At 38.2% G+C, this 26,498-nt stretch overlaps 2 protein-coding genes across 4 annotated transcripts; one reads left to right on the top strand and one right to left on the bottom strand.

Annotated features, from left to right (window-relative positions):
* On the top strand, positions 1 to 21,374 carry LOC127655865 (protein virilizer homolog). The gene is given in 24 exon segments (XM_052143889.1): positions 1 to 81; positions 2,035 to 2,147; positions 2,831 to 2,917; positions 3,074 to 3,122; positions 4,337 to 4,499; positions 4,584 to 4,703; positions 5,547 to 5,777; positions 6,308 to 7,505; positions 8,021 to 8,545; positions 8,818 to 8,972; positions 9,065 to 9,147; positions 9,437 to 9,530; positions 10,463 to 11,007; positions 11,238 to 11,473; positions 14,489 to 14,750; positions 14,752 to 14,969; positions 16,056 to 16,188; positions 16,268 to 16,384; positions 17,946 to 18,106; positions 18,255 to 18,351; positions 18,927 to 19,093; positions 19,251 to 19,597; positions 19,695 to 19,838; positions 20,313 to 21,374. Coding segments are annotated over 24 exon segments (5,493 nt in total). The 5' UTR covers positions 1 to 18; the 3' UTR covers positions 20,498 to 21,374.
* Positions 20,618 to 26,233, bottom strand: rnf41l (ring finger protein 41, like). Of its 3 annotated transcripts, none has more exons than XM_052143891.1 (7): positions 25,538 to 26,233; positions 25,285 to 25,372; positions 24,626 to 24,832; positions 23,999 to 24,138; positions 23,001 to 23,163; positions 21,805 to 21,925; positions 20,618 to 21,710 (listed from the first exon to the last, which is right to left on the bottom strand). In XM_052143891.1, exons 3-7 carry the CDS (start codon positions 24,829 to 24,831, stop codon positions 21,465 to 21,467), a joined length of 876 nt encoding a protein of 291 aa, XP_051999851.1. In that variant the 5' UTR covers position 24,832; positions 25,285 to 25,372; positions 25,538 to 26,233; the 3' UTR covers positions 20,618 to 21,464. The 3 variants fall into 3 exon arrangements, with proteins under 3 accessions (XP_051999851.1, XP_051999852.1, XP_051999850.1); XM_052143892.1 differs by having other exon boundaries at positions 25,591 to 25,600; XM_052143890.1 differs by having other exon boundaries at positions 25,279 to 26,233.
* Between the last annotated feature and the right edge of the window lie 265 nt (positions 26,234 to 26,498).

Raw genomic sequence — 26,498 nt, 5'->3', positions numbered from 1 at the left:
CTTATGTGATCAAGAAAGATGGCGGGGGAAACAGCAATGGAGCTGCTCTTTTTAGATACGTTCAAGCATCAAAGTGCAGAGGTAAACTTGCAGAGTTTTCCATTCCTCTTTCACATATAATTACTGCACGTTGCAGCGACTACAATGTCTGACATATTTTAAAACTGTTTTCGCGCGGTTCGTAAAGTTTCCTTTGTAACACACTGAGCGAAGTAAACAACAACTTGCTAATGAGCACATGATTTCATACACATTCATCGTAGTTTTCATATATTTACATTCCGGACTCTGCATTTATCTTAACTACTGCATCCCGGTATAGATCCGGCTATAGTTTATGGTAGAGCAAGTCTAACATTATCATACAAAATGTACGTAAGAAAGAAAGGGAATGACTATATTGGTTTAGCTGCATATGTGTAGTTGTCATCAATATGTACTGTTATATGCTAATGTTTTGAATTTGGATTTGAAAACAATAATATGCACATATATTGTTATATATGTATCAGCCGGTGCTTGATCAGTAGACTTTGGAACTCTTCTAGTGCTCAGTTGAGTTCATGCGCATGTTTATCCTGACTGAAAGCAGCTGGCTGTCATGTAAACAAGCATGTGTATGTAAACACAGAGTCCTTGGGGCTTTACAATGATAGCCGGGGGTTAAAGTTTGGGCATTAATATTTTAGTCTTGTTTGTATAGTTTAGCTCAAGTTTAGTCCCATTTCTTTGATGACCAGGTCTTTTTTTTTTTTTTTTTTTGACTTTGGATTCGTGGAATGTATCGCTTGTTTTCTGTATTGTGTGATTGTTTGCCAGTACAATGTTACACTGTTGAGAATCTGGAAGGCAGATTATATGATTATACTAATATCATGTACTATAACAAATCTCCTTTCTCAGTTTGGATGTTTGATGTTGTGCTGTTCCTGATCACTAATCTGTGATTTATTTGTTTTGAGCCTGAACGATCATTTGTCATCATATTGTCCAAATAGTCAAAACCCTCTAATTATGACGTAATGTTGTGCATTATAACTAAATGTGTTAAATTTACTGATCTAATTCTACACAGCCCAACTAATGAGATAACATCCTTATATGCTTTTAGCTCAGTTTCATGGGGTTACCATTTAAAGCTAGCTTTAAATTCCTAATTCATTACTTGGCATGGATACAAATATTCTTTTAGTTACAGTACCCCCCCCCCCACACACACACACACACACACACAATTGTAGCATCTTTACAGATCCAAAGAGTAAAAACAATATTGACCAGTTTCTTATTTATATAAACACACTTTGAAGATCACTTACACAAAAACTTAACTTTAAAAATCAAACATCAGGAATATTGCTTCAAACATCAGGACTAACTTCTGTTTTAAATTGAAATGTCAGATTACAAAGCAGTAACTGTTTAAGCTAAAACAGAATACCTTAACAGATATAAGTCTTAAATTCATTGTTGTGTTAGATTAAAGGTCTTGGGTTGAGGTGGAATTTTGGTAATGTGTTTTATTTGTATTTTTTATAAACATAAACCTGAATATGGGAACCTCTACAAATGCATCCTCTTCTGACTCCAGTGTTCTACATTAATATCCTTGAGAAAGACTGGAAAAAGATCTCTTGTCTTGTTGGGTGTGTGTACATGGTAGATGAGTGCTTTGTATTGTTGCACTCATTTGCCGCCACACAGGTGTATTCCAACAGCTCTATAGAAACAGTTTAGACTAGCCTGTTGTCCCATCACAGTTTGTTAGGGAAAGAGTGTCCTGCAATCACTGCACTGCCAATTTTAGATATGATACAGAAGTTCTGTAATGCTTTTGTTTTTCCGAATTCCTTGAATGTTTGGAATCTTAATTCCAAGACCTTTAACAGTTGAATAACCCTGAGTGTTTTTCTGGTAGGCTACTTAGGGGTGTGTATGTGAGTTTTTTGTCCTGTTCATCAGTCTATACTTGATAACATTTATCCTCATCTTAATAAGCCTCTTAAAATTCTTCTGGGTCTGTCCTCTTACAAGTTGACCAATGTGGATGTTGTGCGGTTTCCATATGGTGTCTTGATCACAGAAGTGCGGGTCATTCCCCCTGGCATCAAAGCACACAGCAACCTTCCCGACAGCAGAGCGTTTGGGTGAGAATACACACAGCATCTTATCTTAAGGTACACCAAGCATTCAGTTGAGCATTAAAAATCATGCAGTTGGGATATAAACATTCTAATCCCTCTACATATGTGCTAGTTAGACTATTTGCCTTTGCCATCCACTCTGCATAAAAGTGTTCAAAGGTAATTTAACTAGACATATTGTGACAGTTAACAGTACTTCTACCATGTTTAAAGTTTTAATATGTGTACAACGTTCCCTAGCGGTTCTATAGTACACAATAGGATGCAAGTACATGAGTAATACTGTTGCATCCACAGATGAAATGGCTGCAGGACATTGAGGAATTTGGAAAAGGTTTATGTGGCCCCTATTGTTCTTTCTTAAAAACAGACCTACCACACCCCCTATTCTCTGACCACTGTCAGCTTTTCTCATGATCTCATCCCTCATCTGTGTTGTCTCCAGACCTGTTAAAAGAACAATGAGAGAAAAGAAAATATTTGTTTTGATAGCCTACATTATTAGAACTTATTATCTCTTTTAAATGATCATGTTGCATGTGATTTAAGTGAGAATAAATCAAGAGAACAGTGCTTAAATTGAGGGATTTGTTAAATAATGTCACTGATATGTGATATGTTGATGGTAAATGGGGGTTTCTGGTTTGGGTTTGACAGTTACAATGCCCCTTCCTGTGTATCTGCAGGGAGACCGCACCACACGCATTCCAGTTGGACCTGTTCTTCAATAATGTCTCCAAACCCAACGCCCCAGTGTTTGACAGGCTGGGCAGGTACTACATACACGCACATTATATACACACACCTGTGTTTGGCAAACTCTGCAAGAAATACAGTGCACTTTTTGATTATTACACACTTGATAAGTTAAATAAATTATTTTATTCAGATTTTTGAAATCACTGATGTTCATGTTAATTTCGCACTAGCCTTGAGTATGATGAGAACAAATCAATCATCTTCAGACCCAATGGGAAGGTAAGAGACTCACTTCATTACAGCCCAGCAACATATTCACATGTTTTAACGTGTGTTGATATTGACCCACATGCTAGAAATTAATCTCACTCACACATATATCGTCTTGGTTTCTCCAAATTCTGCTGACATGTGCATACTTGAAGCATTTTTCCTAATCCAAAATGTATTTTCACATGCCTCTCTAATGACTTAATCTGTCAGCTCCTGTCCTCAAGTGGCCTGTAGGCAAATTAGCCTTCATTTGTATTTTAAACTGAGTGAGTCGACTTGCTCCTCCCCTCTAGATTTTCAGAAGTGCTCTGAGCTACTTGGATAAAGAGAGATATTTGGGTAGTTGAAATAAACTTGTCTTTTAATTATTCAACATCGTGCTTTTAGATTAAAATGTATATTAATGTATGAGGGAAAGTGTATATTTTAGGTGCTGTAAATTGTCACTATTTCATTTCCATTTTTAATAAACTTCGCTTTTTTGCAGTTCACTTTGATATACCAGTGGTGTGATGATGAATGCATTTTGAAATATGTAATGTAGCCTCTTAATTAACCCTTGAATCTTGGATGGGCCACCAAACAATAATGAACAAAATAATGATAAACACAGTATTGACCAACACAAAATAGGTATTGTTTTAAATCTTAGAAGCTGTACTTTACAATGCATGTAGGTATTATGACCAAAACTGAACAAGTGCTTTGAAATTTGAAGACGAATCAAAAGGGTACAGTTTTGCATAATTATTAATAAATTATCACTGCATATTTTATTGGTGTATGAATGTGTGTGTGTGAATGGGTGAATGCGTCACAGTGTAAAGCGCTTTGAATATCGTTAAGGCTTAAAAAGGCTCTATATAAGTGCAGACCATTTACCATTTTAAAGTTATAATCCTTTATTTTGGGGATGCCACTGAAACAGGAAAACTTTAAAAACACCCTCATAGCTTAAAGGGTTAATATTAGATCATAAAAACTGCATGTATAGTAATTAGACAAGATGTTTAAAATGGTTTAGCAAGTATAGCATGTCACATTGCTGTCATTGAATAATGTAACGTCAACTTCCCATTTGTTATGCTTCTAATAGCATTTCATTTTTAGATTCATCTTATTATATATACTTTTCATTATAGTTTATTATTATATTATATAATAAGCAGTGTATTTTATAAAACAACACTTGGGTAAATTTTGTCTGTTTATTGTTTAAGGTAAACACAGATGGTTTAGTTCTGCGTGGATGGTACACATGCCTGACATTGGCAGTGTACGGCACAGCTGATCGTCCCCACAGCCATGAGCTGGATTCTCCGCCCCCTCCTCCACCTCCTCCCCAACAGCAGCAGCCGGGGTCCAAGAGGATCATCAAGCATGGTCAGCACAAACACATTTATTCTGTTTTCTGCCATCCTTCATGATGGGCAAAATTAAACTTGAGTGTGTGTAAATTTCACTTAGAGTGGGACAATGAAGAGCAATACAACGGCAGTCCACCCAGACCACAGCCCAGAGGGCCACGGACACCACCAGGGCCTCCACCTCCAGACGACGATGATGAGGAAGCTCTTCCTGCACCTGGTCAGTGTGTGATTGTGTGGCCAAGATTAATGTATATGTAGATTAACGTACATATGATTAATGTACATATACAGTAGAGTTTAAGAGAGACAGAAAATATGAGATTTAATTTAAATTGAATTTAAACAAATAAAGTTCTAGAATTTTGAAAAACTTAAAATAAAGAAATCATATCAATAAAAAAAATATGTGAGATTTCTAGGTCAATAATCAATAGGCATTTTCCACTCCTTTAGACAAAAGGTCTGATTTTTTTTTCATCCATTGAAGCACACAAGCATGGATAATATGGATCATTAGGTTTTGCACAAACTTGTGCCATCCATGCCAGCTTGAGTACATGCTGTCATTAAAACAAAAGTTGGACATATTAAATACTAAGAAATTCATGTAACTTTTCACTGTGATTGCTGATAATATCATTTGTAATTTAAAAAGCTAGATTTAAAATAATGCTAAATAGAAGCATTTTCACAAGTGGAATTTTATAACTCACTGTATATTATTATTCATCTTGTAACAATATTCTAGGGTCAGATTCACAAAATGTTCTTGAGAATAATTTACTACAATACTCGCTGAGCTGCCCAGGGCCCCTGATGTGCTTGCTACTTACAAAATAAATGGTTGATAGGCAACCTCATGAGGAGGTTACAATAATCAGACAATGATTTTTGTTTTTAAGAGAGAGAAAAAAGACGTTCTTAAGATATTTGTGACAACTTCTTGGATTGGATTTAGGAACATTCTTACAAACTTCTTATAAATTATTCTAAAGCCCCATGTCTTTTAATTGGTAAAAGCACTGGTGAACACTTAACCTCTGTGTTCTCTGTGGTGTAGGTCCAGTAAAGGAGGAGCACACAGAACAGCGTTGTGATTACCTGGAACCCGTCTCACCTGAGCGAGTATCTCTTCCTGCCGAAGAGACCTACTCTGAAGCAGAGCAGGAGGATGATGGCCCAGCTGGTGATGAAGATGATGACGATGCACCATCAGTGGGAAGTCAGGGTGAGGAAGATGATGATGATGAAGAAGAAGAGGCTGATGAGATGGAGGATGATGATGGAGAAGGTAAAGTATCAGAATGCATGAGGGGTTCATCCGATGGGTGTGCGTTTGTGTGTCTTAAGCTGCTATCATATTAACCCTGATGTAAGTATTGATTGCCCTATATAATGCTAATATGTTATTTATAATAGCAATTGAGGCATACACTTAAATGCTGAAAGTATTTTATTTTTAAACAATTGTGCACAATGCATTGACCAGTCTGTTGGTAGAATTTGTAACTGACACAAGGGAGAGTTAATGCTTCTGTTAATGGGCAAAGCAGATATATTAGTTTTCATTAGTTGTAAATGTGGATTGTGTCTGTCTCTGCAGATTTCAGTGTTCTTCATAAATACCAAAAGAGACAGCTCATACTCCAATATACAATGATGGCTAACTCAGTGAGAAAAATTTCAACAAAGTTTCATTGAGATAAAGATTGAACTTCTTAGGTTTGGTGATTAAGTGGAAACAAAGTGTAACAGATGTCGTTTTCTGTTTATGCTTTGGAACTGCAATGAGTGTGTGATGAATCTTGTTACTGTCTATAGGTGATGATGGCTATGAGCAGATCTCCAGTGATGAAGAGGATTTGGAAAGTGGGGCTTTCAAGCTGCCTGCCTTTGACCTGGACTACACAGCTGAGGACCTTGCCTCATTACCAACAGTCCAGTATGATCCATACGAACGTGAACTCCGACCCCTCCAGCATTTCACCCCGCCACACATCACACGCTATGAGGCAGAACTAAAACGACTCAAAACGGTAGACATCCAGGACTCTACCTCTCCATGGGCAGAGTCTGCAGCTAAACTATCAGAACTGTTAGAGACCTGGGAGGAGGGGCAGGATCGAGGGGCAGGTTGGATAACGGCATTAGAGGAAATTCCTGCCTTGCTTGTAAAAGGGATGAGCTTTATTTCTATTAAAGACCCTGATGGGCAGAGAGAAAAGTTAAAACAGTTAGTCGAATGGAGTTGTGAAGCGCTTAGTTTAGACTCTGCTCTGGCACAGCCTATAGCTCTGAACCTTCGCCAGCTCAAAGCAGGAAGCAAACTGGCCTCTGCCCTGGCTGACTGTGGTGCCCAGCCTGTGCAGGATCTGCTAGAGAAAGGGATTGTTGCAAGTCTGATGGGCTTGCTTTTTGCGGAACACATTTCATCCACTCTGAAACTCAATGTGCTGCGTTCCCTTGACAGCATCATCAGTGAGCCTCAGGGCATGGAAAACCTGCTTAGAAACTGTCACCATGACAATGAAGAAACGAGTGGATACCAGCGTCTGCTGGATCTGTTTCTGTTGGACCAGACCGTACGTGTTGCTACGGCAGGCGCAGCCATTTTACAAAAGGGACATTTTTATGAGGTTTTGACTGACCTGCAGAGGACAGCAAGCGTTTGGGCTGAACTGCATCCCACAGTAGGAGAGGTTAGCGAAAGAGAAGGATGTGAGTGTGAGAGAGAAGTGGGTGAGAGAGACAGAAAAATCACAGAGAGGGAAGAAGATGAGAGAGAACGGGATACCCTGGAGACAGAGCGGGAAAGCCCGATGGACATCGATACTCTGTTGGAATCGTCCTCTTTGTCAGAGGGTGACATGGAGAGTCTGCAGGGTCTTTTAGAGGAACTGCTCCATCTGCTGGAGACAGCACCTCACTGTATGGTACAGCCTCCAGGGAAAGCTTTTCCCACCAGTGCACGCATCACAGGGCCTCCAGAACGAGATGATCCCTACCCAACACTGTACAGGTCAGCACCACATTGCTATAAAACTGATATATCTTGTTTATTTATGATTATCATAAAAGCTCTTTTTGACAAATATTAGTGGTACTTGCTGTGGAATACTTTGTTCTAAACCCCTTACCCTAGAGGTATAATTTCTAAGGCAATCTGACTCAAATGGGTACAAGTAGTGACCAGAGAAATGCATAGGAATGACCATAGTCAGTGTTGGTTAAAATATCTATATCTTTCTAAGCATAGAAGAAGGGACCTGAGCCATATGTAGGGACCAGAATATCATTTAGCCACGTTTACAGAATTGGGCCAGTGCGAGCCAGGCGCTGGCATGCGTTAGCACGCCCTCATTTGGCCCAATATTGGAAACGCAGCTATTTATACTTGGGGCGGGGCCATCACTTGCATTCATGGGGCTTTGTCCCCATACAATCAGCATTGAAAAAAGACACATCTTGTGGGCTCCTCTAAACACAGGGTCTGGGACAATATCTGCAGTTGATTTATTAATTTATTTTTTACAGATATATGCATGCATGTCACTTTCTGGAATCCTTGGCAGTTGTTCTGTCGTATCCGGCTACATGTGCCCATATTGGTGTCCTGCAGTCTGTCAGAGAACTGATGTGCTTCTTGTCGCAGTCCCAGCAGGGTCTCCTCTTCCTCCTCAGCAAGCATGAACCTACCAACCTGCTGCTTCGTCTTCTCACTCCCTTAACTCACCTGTCCCCACCCTCTCACCTGGTTCCCCTCACACCCCTTTTAGAGGGCGAGGGTGAAGATGCTCCGACAGTTGGAGATGGGTCGATGGAGGATGGCTTTTGGGTGTGGCTTATGCAAACTTTACATGCACTGCAGGGTGTAGCTGAGCTCAATGGGGCAGAGCTTGAAGATGGTGATAATCCAGATATTTTGGCAACACTTCATGGCCTGTATGTTATTAGCTTTAGCAGCACAGGCCGAAATGCTGTAACACATGCATTTAGCTTGGGTAATAACCTCAGCTGTCTGGTCAACCTGCTGGAGTTCCATGCCAAAGAGGGCCAAGAGTAAGAACATACCAATACACCTGTCATACATATAACATCAATATGTACCAGAGCAGAAACTGGCCATTCTAATTACACATAAAATCTAGAAAATGACAAAAAATGAAAAGTAGTATGTTGTTTTAAATTTACACCATATTGTAATGCTGTTCTTAAACATAAAAGGGCCAAATGCAGAGCTTTGAGGCACTCAATAGCCAGTGCTTATTAAAGATTGCTTTATTTTCCTATGTATCTTGTTTTCTGATTATTCCTCCCTCTTTTTCTATAAGGGAGGGCAAAGCAAGGAAGTCTGTAACATATAACTATGCCTGCATGCTTATACTGCTCGTGGTTCAAACGTCAGGTGATCTGCGGATGATGGAGCATTATACCACTCCACTTCTAACTATTTGCAATGCTGATGATAACAATGCTAAGCTTCAGGGTGAGTTTGCTTTTCAGCAAACCATAAAAAACATTTTATCATATTTGTAAATGTGACAGTTCACAATCACATATTCAAAAAATGTATTTCAGAGTTGTCTAAGTGGTTGGAGCCTCTTGAAAAATTAAATTTTGATATCAGTGGGATCCCTACACTTATTGACTACATTAAACAGGTGAGTTTAACTCCATGCCAGAATCTACAGAGCACTTTTCTTCAGTTAATGGGATTGGAATGAGTTACAGTATGTAGAGTATTGCTCTGTGAACCCTGAATGTTAGACATTGACCAAGACATTGAAATACAGATTGTCTTTCCAGATTTCATCATAAGACCTCAGCCTGATGCTCTCTTGCTTGAAAAACAAACATAAGATTTTCAAAAGATTGTCATATCAGAACAAAGACCCCTATGTGTGTCATATATGGTATAGAATGTCTAGCTTTTGTTGTTTCTTCCATCAGAATCTGGAGAACTTGATGACAGCTGATGGGGTGGGTCTTGTATCTTCTCTCAGAGTGTTGTGCCACATTGCCTGTCCTCCACCTACTGTGCCAGGTACATGCACAAACATACTGTGGCCCTGTAATTTTATCACCATAGACAATGTGACTTTTTTTTATTTTTTATAAAAAACAAATAAGGCCCTTATGAAAGAATACAATAGGGGTTGCACAACTAGTAGGTAAGTTATGCCACTAGTTTATGCACTGGGCCAGTCGTGGATCATATTTCTTCAGTTGCGCTTGTTCTATACACAGTGACATCAGGAGGAAAATTCCTGTCTGAAAACTGTCCCAGTGTAACGGTGTCATTAATAATGAAATATCACATGAGCAAGAGTGCTGTCATTTCCTTATTTCAGCTGAATGCTGAAAATTAATGCTGAAGTTGTTAGTTTAACTCTATTTCTCAGCTCTAGTGTAGCAGTATTATGAGCAATCATGGACAAGCCACAAACACAAGTGGAGTGATACAAACAGTAAAGCGTCCCAGTGCTGATATGACTCCTAGATAGCCAGTCAGATATAATTGTTGTATAACTTTGTGAAATAATCTGTAATTGCCAAATTATGCAAAAGTAAAAAATAAAGTGAACCCAAAGCATTTTTATCTTCAGCTTGACCTTCCGATATCAAAGATATATTTTCAAGAGATCAAATAAACTAAGTCTGATTTAATTTGGAGTGTTCACATACAAGCCAAAATTCTTTGTGAACCAACCAGAAACTAATCAAGTGTTGCCCAGAGGCAGACTGCACTGTTCACAACAATGCAAACAGCATGAATCTGTCAATGCCGTGTTGTAAACAGCAGAGGCCACTAAAGCTGCACTGCATATGGTGAGTTATTTACATTGACCCTCTAACTAATTGACAACCTTTCTGAACATCTAGTTGATTATTTAAAATGAGTAGTCATGCAAATCCTTGAATAAAAATATTACCTCGGATCCTGATACAACTTATTGTGTGTGTGTGTGCGCGCAGGTCAACAGAAAGACTTGAAGTGGAACCAGGCAATAATTGCCCTCTTTAGTGCTGAAGGAATGGACACTTTTATTAAAGTCCTCCAGAAGCTTACATCACTGCTGCTACTGCCATGGCGACTACATGGGCCGATGGGCCCCACGGCACAGCGACTCATGATGCTTTCAGTGGCCTCCTGCTCGCTGAGACTCATCCGAGCCATGTTAACAGAGCTGCTGTGCGGGGGAAACTGCGAGTTCCGTGACGTCCGTGTGCCCTCCGTCTGTGTCACTCTTCACAAGATTCTCTGCTCCACCCCGACAACCGGTCGCTTGGATGTGGAGGAGTTACGTATCCAGGGAGACGTGACAGAGATTTTGTTAACATTGACACATGCGGTTAGCGAGCAAGAGACTGGTTCAGAGGAGACTGTGGCAGGAAACAGCTGGTCTCTGATGCTGAAGGAAGTGCTGAACTCCATACTGGCTGCTCCAGAGAACATCTACAGCAGCCTCAGTCTGCTCTCTGAACTGCTGCCTCTACCGCTGCCCATGCAGACCACACAGGTACCGAACCCACATAAACATGCATAAGCAACAAACGATTCCACCCACTGATCTTTATTGTGCACACCTATGTAATATTGTTAAGAGTATTATCTGACCCTTAAATCTGATACTTTTCTGTGACACCTTGTACTATTGCTTAAATATACTTTAACTTTAATTTATAAAACCATAAAGTAGTACAATCTTCTCTCTCCATCTCTCATTCTCTCCCTCTTTCTCTCTCACAGGCACTTTCTGTGCAAGACATTGGGGTTGCGATGAACACAAGAAAGTTGTGGAGTGTGCACTTACATGCTCAGGCCCGAGTTTTACAGGAAGTGCTGAGGTGTGCGTGTGTGAGCAGCTGTCCACCGCTCCTGTCCATGCTACGCCGGGTGTGTGTACAGCTCTGTGATCTTGCTGCACCCACTGCAACCCTGGTGATGAGAACACTGTTGGAGCAGCTGCAGGAGGAGATGCAACAGTAAGATACACACTCACACGTGTGATTACAATCAGAGTACAAAGCTCCTACATTACAGATAATTTAGCATGAATAAGCTTCAGTTATCTAATTGAATTACTTTTATAAAGTTTTTATGTAAAATTAACTAAAACTTGAATCATGGAAATTTCTATTGTGAATATACATTTTTCTAGTTACCCTGTGCTCTAAAATATTTCATAACCTAAATGTAACTCTTGGATGGAGCTTATGTAGAGTAGAACTTGGTTGCAAGCCATAATAATCGGTTCACAAAAAGTAAATCGAATCAGTCTGATTCAAAATGATTTTTCAAAATCAGTTGCCAGAAATCACAAACTACTGAAAAAGTCATGGAATTTTAATGATCAAAAAGGGTGTTTTCAATCCATAACTGGGTTTTGGCCATATCTGGGTTAAAAATATTCTGTGCTTGTAAGTGTTAAGATCGTTTACCAATTCTCTCGTTTTAGAGAATTAAAAAAAATCTTCTTTGAAATTGTTCCCTGTAATTGACCTAAAATTTGGTCATTGTATATAAATGATGTGTTGTATTATAAATATGAAATTATTTAAATGTTAGAAAAGATCTTTAACAAATTTTGTACAAACAAATTGTATTATTTCGTCACCTTTTACTCAGGTTTAATTTTTAGCCCATTCTTCTATGCAGATTTGCTCCAGGTTGTACAGATTCTCCAAATGATGCTTGTGCTCTGTTATTAAAATAATGATAATGGTGTGTATATATATATATATATATATATATATATATATATATATATATATATATATATATATTCACTGATCAGCCACAACATTAAAACCACCTGCATAATATTGTGTTGTTCCCTCTCGTGCTGTCAAAACAGCTCTGACCTGTCGAGGCATGGACTCCACAAGACCTCTGAAGGTGTCCTGTGGTATCTGGCACCAAGACGTCATGGCTGCCTAATATATCCCACCCCTTGACAGGTGCCATTGTAACTAGATAATTAATGTTATTCACTTCACCTGTCAGTAGTTTAATGTTATGGCTGATCAGTATACACTACCAGTCAAAACTTTTGAAACACTTGACTGAAATGTTTCTCATGATCTTAAAAATCTTTTGATCTGATGGCCTATGCTTAAATGTTTGAAATTAGTTTTGTTGACAAAAATGTCAACATAATATTGTGCCACCATATTAATTGATTTCATTATAAAACTACAATTTAATTAAATCTTTTTTTATTTTTTTAATTGATGACTTGGACCAAATAATAAAGAAAAGCAGCCAATAAGTGCCCAACATAGATGGGAACTCCTTCAATACTGTTTAAAAATCAAGAAGTTGGTTGAGAAAATGTCACGAGTACATGTCTGCAAATTCTAGGCAAAGGGTGACTACTTTGAATATGCTCAAATATAACACAGATTTGATTTAGTTTGGATTTTGTTTAGTCACAACTAAACAAACATAAGTCACAACATAATTCCCATAGTTCAATGTATGTTATTTCATAGTTTTGATGACTTTACTATTATTCTAAAATGTGAGTAATAATTGGCTATATAATTAATAATTTGTATTATTATAATAAAGAATGAGTGTGTTGCAAAACTTTTCCAAAGACCATTTCAAAAGCTAAGCTGTACTGAACCAATGTCTCCGTGTAATCATAATACTAAGCAATACTACTCAGTTTTACGCATAAAACCAAAACATCCACTAAATCACCAAAATCCACTACACAGATGATTAGATCCACTATGTCATCATTCTGCAGTGAGGACCCTCTCCACACCATGGCTGTTTGTGGCCATTTTGAACTGCAAACTGTACAATTGTAACCTTTTATTGTTTTTAAAGAAATGGTACAATTTCTTCTTCCCTGAATTAATAACAATAAAATGTGCTTCTTTTAAGGTTTTATGCTATTAAGGTGTTATTTACCTGTACATTTCTTTCAATTGCACCATTCATTTGCATATGCAAATACGCTAATTTATGGTAACTTCTCCTCAGTAAAAACCTACACTTCTATAAGTTGAAACATTAAGAAAATATTAGAATATGTACCAGATTGTGTCAGCACAGCCATTAACAAGAACATTTTTAAATGACACTCCATGTCAAAACCATTGCCGACCTATTATGCACTGTATATAAATGACTGCTCATACAGTATTTATTAGCCCATATGACAATGTTCATTTTATAGTTTTTCTATTGTTAATACATTGTAGATTATTGAAAGAGTACATGTTTTGTTTCCCTTGTATGTTTGTGTGAGTTGGAAGCACAGAGTTCCAGGTGTATTTCAGACTTGTTTATAATAAAGCGTCCCTCATTATGCACCAAATCTTAATTTTAATTTTAATTTTATTCATTTTGGCTGCACGATAGATAAACATGCATCTCGGGTTATTACTCATTTTGGACTTCTGCAGCATCTATGTCTTTTCCCATCACATTAAGGGAAGACAAAAACTATTTTAACATTTGATAAATCTATTTTAAAAACTATCGGCAGATTAAGAGTTTATCAGCCTTTTCCACCATCTTAAATATTGGTATTGGAAAATCCACTATCGGTCGACCTCTAGTTCTTAATTGGATTGATAATTGGCCATTTTTGGACATTCACATTGTCTTTGTATTATTTTATTGAGGAGCTCTGATCTTGATTTTGTCTTTTTTTGTGGTTCATTGTCTGGCTGAAAGATACATTTTCTCCTAACCTTTAATTGCTTGGAGTGCAACAGGTTCCCTTTTGTTTGCACCTTCCATTCTTCCCTCTTTTTAAAAACAATCCCTGCTCCTGTCACAATAATAAAAAAAAAAAGTAAGAATATTTTTAAACATGAAGTAATGTCACAAAATAATTGAGTTTCAGTTCTTAGAAATATAAATTATCACAAAAATAAGTAATTTTACAAATTTAGGAATTGTAATACAGTAAAAATGTGTTTGTGTGTGTGTACATATATCAAACAGCTTAAATTACAGACTGTGTCTTGTGTGTTTAGAGAGGCAGCTGGCTCACGCTTAATAAGGCTACTAGCCCTTCTTGACCTGCTGGCATCTCAACGTGCTTGCAAGACGGCCATGCTGGCTCTGTTGGGCGGACTGACACGCAGTGAGGGGCGTAGTGATGGGAAAGTGGAGGACAAACTTTCAGACCTTCTTCCTTTCCTGTTGGCCATGATTGTCCTAACAGCAAATGCCAGCCTATCAGCACAGCAGAATGCTGAATTGATAGCTTCCATTATTCAGTCACTATGTGATCAGCGATGTGTCGCTGGTCGTGAGCGGCTCAGGAGAGGCATCTGTGTCTGAGTTAGAGCAGCTGGCCAATGCATTGCCGACCAGAGACATGCTGATGTGTATATGTGACGGAATGTTGGAAGTGTTGGGAAATACGCACAGTACCTACACACTCCAGCTGACATGTCTTCGAACAATGATGTTCCTCACAGAGCACAACTATGGACTCTATCACCTGAAAAGGTATGAAAATGACTGTTTACATGGACTCCAGAAAGTGTGAAAAAGTGACGTGTTGCAAGAAATTTCATTCCTGTTTACATGCACTGTATAAGTGGCATATTCTTGACTCACGTATACATACAGATTGGTCAGTTAGCAGCTTTCTCCACAGGAATGTTATTTTCCTGTGACGCTGGTGTAAATAACAAGCATGGTATCCTAAGAAGACTTTGCTATTTTTTTCCTCATTGCTTCAGTTTATTTCCAGACATTCCAGAGTTGTTGCTGTGTTTGTTTCCTTCACTTTCTATCACAATCTATAGTGAAATTGTGCTTCAATAGTGGGGTTTCCTTATGTAAAACTCTGGGATTCCCCCAATGTACTAGAAGCTATATGTTTATGTAAGTCAGTATTTTACATTGGTGTGTGTATAAATGGGCATAATTTATAGTGTATTTGCTTTCCCACTTTTCTCCCAGAAATGCTAAATTCTTTGTTTTTGGGCTCCATCTTATGACATTTGTTCACACATATGTGCACTCCTCCAAAACCTGTTAGAATGCTGCTTATGTGTTTACATGGCCACATTAAGCTGCATTCTCTATAAGAAACCTTAATCCCTTAAATGGTGTTAGGAAATCTGTGTTCTTGTTTACATGATGTTTCAGAACACCGCTTAATGCAAAAACTCTGGAATAAATCGCTGTGTGAATGTGAGTGTGGTCAATGTTTTGAGTATTAGTAAAATGTGTTTTATAAATGGTATACATGAAATGGCTTGATGATTATAGTTTTATATCATGTGTTTGGGCAGGGCATATCAAAGGGCTTGTCCCTTTAAAAAAAAAAAAAACATGATTTGCTACTTGCCAATTCTCATTCTGGTCAAAATCTGTGGAGTGCAGCACGAGTCATCAATATTTTTGGAGAAAGACTACATTTTATATATGTACATTTGCAAAAAGTTCATCTTGTCAACTTTTAGGTGTACACTAGGATGTTATGTTTATGCTTCAAAGGTAATGGACAAGAACTAAAAGCCACAAAACTCCAGTTTTCATTTCATGGGGTCTTTAACATGCAGTGTTTATGTATTTGTGTTGCAGCTCTCTGAACAAACACAGCTTGGCCGTTTCCTCTCTGATCTTCAGGGAAACCACCTCCTTTAACAAAGAATCAGCAGAGCTTCTTTCAGCCCTGTTTGACTTTTTGAGACAGATCCTTAACACTGAAACAATGGTATGCATGCAAGAGAATGTGTTTACATTTATTTGTGCTAGTATGTATGTGCTTATTTATATTATTTATGCCATAACAGGATGAAGACATAGACAGTCGCTCATTGTTTCTTAGTGTGAGTGACATGAAACAGCTGCTGCAGTGGAAGGAGGAATCAGGGGAACATCCATTACCTGAACTGGAGAAACATATAATGGTATAAATGGCAGAGATACTTGAGTATAGTGTTGTCAAAAATACCGGTACTCCGGTACCAAGTCGGTACTGAAAAAAAAGAAATTTTACGATACCAGAATTTCTGAAGGTACCGGAGTACCGAGTACCTGGTCTACCCAGTACCCATGCAGAGACTGGAACTTTTGAACGCTCACAACAAGAAAAAGATGACGACAAGCAAAGCTGCTGCAGAGTCTCAACTGAATCTTGTCGAAAAGAAAAGTGGAAAAAGCCAGGTTTGGAAATTCTTTGTATTTGAGGTTGATGAAAAGGGAAACATCATAGATCAGCAAAAACCTATTTGTAAACGGTGCTTTCACAATTTTCTGACGAAAGGAGGAAACACATGAAACTTAATAAAGCACCTGAAAGACAGACACATGGATTAATTCAAGCAACCAAAGCAGGATAGTTTAAAAGCATATTATCATTTGCATTAGGGCTGAAACTTTTAGTCGACATTATCGACAACGTCGAAAATAAAAAAATGACGAGAAAAATGTTCATTGTCAAATAGTCCTTTGATCTCATTTAATGTAAAATGAAATCATATTAAACTGTAATGATGATGCGCGAGAGCAGCACTGCAGTTCACGCCTGACGAAGGAGAGGAAGAATTACAAAGATCACAGTATTAGGGAATTATAAAAATAAAAAAGTAAATTCTGAAGCAGTCTCGTTGTGGAATAAGCGGAGCCGGAGCTCTTTAAAGGAAACATCCCGGCGTTACAAATGTAGTTATATTTAATGTGTTATAGCTTTATTAAAGTTCAAATAATACAGAAGCAGGTCGTGTTAATAACTTTAAACTCTGAAACTGGCATTCTCTCTTGGTGGTAAGCTCCTCTTCAATGAGTTGCGTGAATGTCCCGATCCAAGGGGGAGAGTTTGAAACTGCACCCGGCTGAGAGAGACTCTGCCTTGGGGACGCTCATCCTCGAGCGCGGATGCTTAATGCAGCTATATTAGAACGCGATTGCTCGCGACTTATTCAATCATAATATTTGTCACTGTGCATTTATTATCGTGAAGAAAATTGGCAATATGCAGCTTTATTAATAAGAGAGCACTTTACACATTAGTTTGGAAATTGTTTTTTTATTCATTCTATTGTATGCTTGTTTATTTCGTTTTTTTTACTTGGTAAAAGCTTAAAGTAATAGTTGCAAAAGTTGAAGCAAATCTTATATAAGTGTTCAAAAATACTTTAAGCATACATTGTACAGTTTTGTTATAATTTAAAAATAATATATTTAAATTAAAGTGTTGCTCAATGGCGTATTTCTGTTCTTAGTTCTGCTGCTAATGTTTTGTTAACTTTGTTAATAAGAGTGTTGTTTAGTAACCTGTTTTTGCTTTGGTACCTAAAATGGTATCGAGTACCGTGAAATTTCACTGCTATTGGTACCGACTACTGAAATTTTGGTACCGTGACAACACTACTAGAGTATATCATAATTGAGCTCTGACCTGTTGGCTGCATTAAAGGAGCCACTCGTATTAACCTTATCTCATGTTGTATTGTTGTCCCATGTGTATAGGAGCTCTGTAAAGACGACGAGTCTTTGGAGACTCTGCTCGAGAATGTGGCTGGACTGCGACAGATTATAGAAAGTTCTGGAGATTCACCCACTAATGCAGAGCCTGAAACTGAGCCCACTCTGCCTCCACCAGAGCCACTCCAGACACAGTTCAACCACAGGTAACACAGGAGGAGAGTAACTGTGTGTTACATTTAGTGAACTAGAGGTCAATGTACAAGAAAATATATAGCTGCCTTTATATTTTACAAAGGGGATCTTGGCATTACAAATTTTGAATAATGTTTCTCTTTCTGGTTCTGTCTTCAGAACGGTTTATGTTCTCTCTGATGTCTTGGATGAGCAGTTGAAGGCTCTATGGTTTTCTCCATTTCAGTCAGAGGATTTGGAGACAGAAGTAGACATGGTGAGTTACAGGATGTGTTTGCAGGAATAACAATAAATGTATCTATTTGTATTTGTGAACTAATTTGAAAAGCTAATCAGCTGCTGGCCTGTGGAAGATTTTAAGGTTACATTGTTTATACATTTTAGAATCACAATTTTTTTATTTGGACACTCAAACATTTAATAGATTGCTGTTTTTCTCCCCAATTTGGAATGCCCAATTCCCAATGCACTCTAAGTCCTCGTGGTGGCGTAGTGACTCTCTCAGTTGCCTCCGTGTCTGAGAGCGTCAGTCCACGCATATTATCACGGCTTGAACGCGTTAATGTGGAGACATAATGCGTGTGGAGGCTTCACGCCATCCACCGCAGCATCCATGCACAACTCACCATGCGCCCCACCAAGAATGAACCTCATTATATTGACCATGAGGAGGATTAAACCATGTTACTCTACCCTCCCTAGCAACCAATTTGGTTGCTTAGGAGACCTGGCTGGAGTCACTCAGCACGCCCTGGGATTCGAACTTGTGAACTCCAGGGGTGGTAGTCAGCATCTGCAAACTTCACATGGTGGCAAATTTATGTGTTGCAGGTGAAAGTAGACCTAGTTGCACTGGCCCAGCAATGTTGTCCAGACTTGGACCTGAAGGCAGAGTTAGAGCGGTCGTTCCTCAGTGAACCTGATTCCCCAGGGCACAGCAAACCAACCAAAGGCTTCAGACTGGGCAAGCACAAACATGAGACCTTCATCACATCCAGGTACTTAAGCATATGTATTGTCCATGTATGGGGGGGTGGGTTTTATCATTTCCATTGTTTAATGGTCTACTGATCCACTGCAGTTTTACTCTGACACATCAATCTTGACATGTATAAATAGTCTTTATAGCTACAAATCAAGTGTCTTTGTTTGCAGTGGGAAGTCAGATTATGTGGAGCCTGCAAAACGAGCTCACATCATGGCAGCCCCTCGAGGTCGGGGTCGTGGTGGGTTTGGCCAGCTCTGTCGGCCACATGACATTTTCCGACAGCGCAAGCAGAACACCAGTCGTCCTCCTTCCATGCATGTGGACGATTTCCTTGCTGCAGAGTTTACGGACGTGGGTCCGCCCACTGGTCTGGCCCTGGCCAAACGCCTACCGAAAGGAGGAGGAGCCAAGCCACCAACTAGAGGCTTATTCACTGGAGGAACCAGAGGGAGGGGCTTCCAAAGCCACACCCGCTTCTTTATGCCACCAGCCCCCAAAAATGTTCTTCTTGCTGGTACAGGCACATATTTCTTGTGACATGCACAAATATTTAATTTTATACATGGCTGATAAAAGTAGTGACTTGCAATTAAAAATGATTAATTTTTAAGGTAACTATCCTCGCCGTGAGGGTGGCCGTGGCTCCGCCTGGAGCACTCCAGTAACAGCCGTCACTCACAGAGGGACTTACAGTGAACCTCGCGGAGCACAAAGCAACTTCGCACGACCGTTACCCTCCAGGCAACCACCCGCAGGTAAGTCAACACACTTATTTTAAAATACAATTCTAGACAATAACTACATAAACCGATAAATACTTTATACACCAATGTATTCTTAGGGTGCGTCTCATCTCTCTCCATGTGTTGTGAATCATTATATCGTGAAAATGAATTTGGGCACTAGCAAGGGTTTTCAACCACTGAACATTGGGACACTTGTGACACAGTTACCTGCAACATGATTACAAGGTTGCATATTTAAAGGAATATTCCGGGTTAAATACAAGTTAAGCTCAATTGACAATATTTGTGGCATAATAGCATAACATTTTATACATTTTCAAAACTTTTTCAGGCCCTGAAAACTGCATTTTTAAAATTATATTTCCAGGTTTTCCATGACCTTGGAAAGAAGGCCTCTCTGTATTTAGTGAAATGTTTCAAATAATTATTTAGCTTAGCCTACAGCTCTGTTTTATTACTGAACACTCTCTCCTAACTCTTTAGGTGCATACCGATTGGCTCCTCGAGACAGAGCCAGAGGTAGAGGTACTGGTCTGTCCTGGCTGAGTGGTGGTGGAGTTAATGTGGGAGGAGGTGGAGTTGGTGGTGGTGGACGTGGTCAAGGGAAGTTCAGCAGTGGAGGGAGTGGAGGTGGGCGGGGCCGACATGTCCGCTCATTCACTCGCTAGATGCTGTTATGAGCAAAACAAACTCAGCCATCAGGCTCTAAAGGACCAATCAGAATGTGGATTTGCTTTATCTGTTGCAACCATTGGCTGACATTGTGTATATCATTGCCAAGTTTTGTGTTTTTCTTTCATTTTTTTTTAAAAAACTTAAAATATGATTAAATTCTTGTGAGTTTATGTTTGAGTGTATTTTTTATAATAATAAAAAAAAACGTGTAACTTGTGTTTTGAGAAAACTATTTTAATATCAACCTTATAGAGAATGGACACTGTAAAATGCCTCTGTTTTGTTCTTGCAAATTTTGACATGTCTCTCAAAATCTAAAACAAAATTATATTAATATACTAACTGTGGATTGTTCAAATGTAACAAATGTCAAACTCTTTTCCTACACAATTTGGTTCGTCCAGTATGCACCTACTCCTCCTCATTGGACTTGTTACAACAATAGGGTTTCTTAAAGATGCTTTCAACAATTTTTTGCTTATTTTGTGCTGGCTGATATGACAGACTTCTTGGATTGCATGGAAGCCTTGCAGCATGGATGCAGCATCAAGCAAGAGTTACCAATGCTATTGCAGAAACGCAATATCCTCAGTCAGCCATGATTAATTTATTCCATGAGCAAAATTGTCCAATAACAGGGGTATAAAAAGTGAGATCAAGTGAGCAGTATTCAGCTTGAAACGGGATCTCAACTGGATGGCCCACGTCAAATAAAACTGATTTTGCAAGCCTACTGCAATGACTGGACTGGAGTCCTCATGTCAACATATATTATTAAACATATTTTTGTCAAAAGTAAAAGTTCTCTTCATTTCTTTAGGGTAAGTCTTTTTTCAATGATGAAACAATTATGTTTGCACCTTTAATAGTGAGGAGATGTGAATATTAAAGGTAGTGTTGTTTATTAGCATGTTCTTTCTTCCTTATTTTTCTCCCTGATTCTCATAAAAAGCAGTGTCCTCAAATAACAGTCAACTCTCTATTCTTCCTCTTGATGCAATCCAAAGCCAGGCTGCGGGGGCTTGACTTTTTTGGCCCCTCAGCAGGTGTCGTTGCTGGTGCAGAGGGAGTGGCTGGTCTAAGCCCCTCCTTTAACAGTTCAAGAAGCTCTGCCTTCTCAAGCTCCAGCCTCTCCAACTCTTGTCTGCGTCCCCTCTCTGCACCCAGGAGAACACGGACATCTGACATCACACGGGACAGCTGGCCCTTTGCAAAAACACACAACTGTCAGTTACCCGGTCTCCCTCATTTATCAGATTTGTTTTTATATATATTTAATTATTTATTCTGCATATTCTACCTTAAGTTCATCCACCTCACTCCTCAGCAAACTCTCCTTCTGCACCATATGTCGTCGTTGGGAATCCAAGCGAGATTCCATTTCATGCCTCACCTCTTCAACCTTACAGTCTAACTCTGCCCTATTGAAAACACACATTTCCCACACTTTTTACAAGGGATGCACCGATCGCTGATATTTACGGCCAATTATTAACCAAATTTAAACCATCGGCCTATATGAAAAACGAATATTAATTATCGTCACACTTTGTAAAAAAAACTCTGTGAATTCAAATGCATGAACCAGAATGGTTGGCACTACTAAGAACATGTAATATTTTTTTTTAATAATTTTTGTTCTCACATTAATGAGGAAAACCCTTCATGTAAGTGACAGTTGTCAAAGCTGCACTTACCTATACATAAATAGGTATATGTATGGTATTAATTAAGGCTGCATGATTGATTAAGTTAAAATTGAAATTACAATATGGTCTTATACGATTACTTAACACTGAAAGCTTAAAATTCGACTGGATTCTGCGATTCAGTCAGCATTGAGTAAGCAAGTAGCGCCCTCTGGCGGTGTGGTTTGCATTTTCTATTACCAAATATTCCACAATAGAACTTAAAAAATGTAACTTTTTCTTTTTCCATTATGTGGTTGACGTTTCCGTCGAATTGCCCAACATATGCATAATATTAATTTATGATGTTCCATTATATACTGTACAAACATGTAAAATGTGAGCTATATTGTTTTGAACTGCAAACACAGAAGGGCAAAAATGTTTTAGAAGTACAAAATAATGTTTTTCCAACCATGCTTTGAAATGTAGTTATTTTTCAATATTTTCTTTTTAAAATTTTTATTTTCCATTTATCTTTTATTGTGGTTCTCTTTAAAAATGTGGCCTGTCATATGTTCAACTTATCCAATCCATGTTCAATGGAAATTATTTATTGTTAGAACAAAAGCTTTCATACCTCTGTACATTTTTAAAACATAATTTCTGAGCAAAAAATTAATCTGATGACAAAATAAGGTAAGTGAGAAAATATCTGTATCGGGCAATAGTTTTTTTCCAGTATTGAAATCGGTAGCGGACCAAAAAAATTCATACTGGTGCATCTATACGTTTTACATTCTACCCTGTTATCCAACATAACATCAATAACTTGGCCTCAGTCTTCATCACTTCAGTGTTTTTCTACCTGAGCATGTCCAACTCGGCTCGGAGCTCAGATACACAGTTATGTCGGGCTTCCTCTGTGTTTAGTATTGTGTATCCACAGCCACTTGCACAAACCCTACTGCTGTACTCACAGACACACAGGTGAGCTTCCAGAGAGCGTCGTGACACCTGAAGAGGGCAGCCTGAATGTTGCCACCAGCAGAAAAGAAATGATGTAAGATAATCATAGACAACAAAACAAGATGACACACTGGTACATAGCAAAAGTTCATGCAGACCAGCACTGATACATTTCTACTAAAAGATCTAGCAAGGCACACAGAGTTTGCACAAAGCACACAAACACACAATGCACCTACCACAGCGGTAGCATAAGTACTCGCCACCTGCATATTTACATACACACATGCATACATTTCCAGGGTTAGGGAAATCTGCATTTAGTTTACTAATACTTTATGTATATCTGTGTAGTTAAAGGGTTAAAGGCCAAAAAGTACAATTCTGATGTCATTTACTCAACCTCTTGTTGTTCCAATCCTGTATGATGGCTTGCTCTTTTGTTCGTACAATGAAAGTGAATAAGGGGAGTGAGGCTAACATTCAGACTGACATCTCATTTTGTGTTCCAAGGTTTGGAAAAACATGAGGGTGAGTAAACAATGATAGAATTTTCATTTTTGGTTGCAATATCCCAGAGATTTCTCAGAAAGAATTAGCTTATGAACTGAAAAGCTCAATTGTTGTACCTCATTGGATGCCTGAGGGGGTCCCTCATTAATAATTAAAGATGTGATTACTCAGTTAGAGAGAAATTCTACCTTGTGGTCACACAACGCCCATTCATCTGCTGTTACAATTGCATTTTGTATTGTATGTGTATATGAATGAGGCTATGGCTGCAGTGTACATGCCACCTGTTCCCTGCCATTAAAGTGCAGGTATTAAGACATAACTATATGCTTTAATACTGTGAATGCATGTATTGTGTGCATGTGTATGTAAGTATGTGTGTACCTGCATTACTGCAATTCAGTAGAGCATAGTCGCACTGTTGCTCATGCCTATGAATAGACTCCAGAGCACATATAACCTCACAACCTTGTGGCCGAAACAAGCACCTCATCTGCAGCCTTGCTAAATCATTCCTCATGTATCTGTAACACACATTAAACATTTCATATTACATTACTAAATTGATAATTCACTCAAAAAAGTCAGTCATCATTTACTCATCCTTATGTTGTTCCAAAACCGTTTCTTCTTATGTAACATAAACTTAATCGAATGTCAGCCTCAGCCACCATTCACTGTTATTGTAGGGAAAAAAGATGCAGTGAAAGTGGATGTTGACTGAGACTCTAACATCTCCTTTTGTGTTCCATGGAAAAAAGAAAGTCATACAGGATTGTAACAACATGAGTGTGAGTAAATGACGACAGAAATGGGTTTTTTTTTGTGTGTGAACTATCCCTTTAACAACAGTTGACGGGCACACTTGGTATAATGAAAAGTAATTAAATGAATAGTCATGAAAAGCATTGCACTTACATAAAGACATAAGTTCAGTTACCTCATTACTTACATGTAATTCTGCTTACAATATAAACGGTATAAGAGTTACAGGTGCATGATGTTTGCTACCTGAATAATGGGCGTAGATGTGTGATGTCTAAAGGTAAGCGGTCCTCTGGACAATTATTATGGTGGATGAGCCATCCATGAATGCAGGAGCTGCAAAAGGCATGCTCACATGGAGCCTGCAAAGGATCCTCCAACACATCCCGACAAACGCAGCACAGCAGACCCTCATTAACATAACCCACAAAGCGTTCCAGATCATAGCCCATTCTAGAGGAGAAACACGCATGCAAGAAACCACACTGAATAAACTGATGCAAAGTAGCGAAATACTATTAACTATATAGTTATTACGTGGTTATAACATGTCACATTATAGACAATCATCTCAACCTAGTTTCTTAGAAAAAAATTATTAACACACAAAAGATTAACCCATCACGCACATTACTAAATTTTTTTGTTATCCTTCTGAAGGCTGAATTTTAACTATAAAATGTTAAGTTATATTTTACATTATAAGAAATAATTTACATGATGTTTAATACAGTATATTAATATAAATAATCAAATACATTAATATAAATATAAACTAATAATATACTAATTCATATTTGTTTTCAAAGTAAATATGAACTAATATACACTACTAATATAATCTTAACAGCATCATTTATAATGATAAAAAAAACAATCATATACTAAGTTAACATTACCTTTACCTGAGAGTCGCTGATCTTTCTCTCTTTCCCTCAGGTGCAGGTGTTGAAGGTGGTCTAGTCAGTTGCCGTAGAGACAGCCAGATGGCAGCTGTTGGACAGAAACATGAGTGGGTGTGGTTAAGAATGATTGAAATTCACTAGGGAGGGGGCTCTGGGAGCTGAGGTGAGCTTGGCATCTTTATTTATGCTCAGAAAAGACAGAGAAATTGTGTGAAATGTAATTTATGAGGCACCATAGCAGTGCAACACTTACCTATACCAGAGACAATGTAATGTCTAACAAATTTGCAAGAACACAGGACACACCTTCTGAAACCCCTTAGCGAGGCCCTTTGGGAAACACGTTTTCATTGCTGTGATTGAATACATAGTAGCACACAAATGCAAAAAATAGACCATTAAAGGAATATTCCGGGTTCAATAATAATCCACGAAAATAATTTTTGACTCATCCCTCCTTTCCTTTAAAAATGCAAAAGTGAAAGTGCATGGGGGGGGCAATTTTTTAATACTCACTGTTTCAAAATCATAGCTACAAGTCATAAACAATATACATGTAAACATCATTTTCTTAACATAAAATTCTGAGTATAGTTATAGCCAATTTCACAACTTCGTTGCCATGACGATGTAATGTCAATAAACCGTAAAATGACTGTAAAAATGATGATTTAAAGAAATGTACAGCCCAAATAATACATGAGGTTTAACAGAAGAGTTCATGTAAGTGCTTTCATGAAATTATAAATTCATTTTATAATTTTAAAATTATAAATTCATTTTTTTTACTTTAAACCCTCCAAAAACTGGCCCCATTCACTTCCTTTGTAAGTGAATCACTGTAACCTTGTTTTTTTTGCTTTTTAAAGAAAAGGAGGAAGAAGTCATAATAATTTTTTGTGGTAATCAACATTATGCCACAAAAAAAAAAAAAATGTACTCACCCTAATGCCATCCTAGATGTTTATGACTTTCTTCTGCAGAACACAAACAAAGATTTTTAGAAGAAGTCTCTGTAGGTCCACACAATGCAAGTGGATGGTGACCAAAATTTAAAAGCTCCAAATAGCACATAAAGGCAGCATTAAAGTAATACATAATGCTTCAGTGGTTTAATCAATATCTTTTGAAGCGATTTAATCAATTTTGGTTAGAGCAGACCAAAACGTAACTCCTTTTTCACTGCACATCTTGCAATTACAGTCTCTAGACAC

This window comes from Xyrauchen texanus, chromosome 15, assembly GCF_025860055.1.
Source record: "Xyrauchen texanus isolate HMW12.3.18 chromosome 15, RBS_HiC_50CHRs, whole genome shotgun sequence".
NCBI classification, from domain to species: domain Eukaryota; kingdom Metazoa; phylum Chordata; class Actinopteri; order Cypriniformes; family Catostomidae; genus Xyrauchen; species Xyrauchen texanus.
Note: the sequence above shows the minus strand (reverse complement) of the source record. Positions and strands in the feature narration are given on the sequence as shown.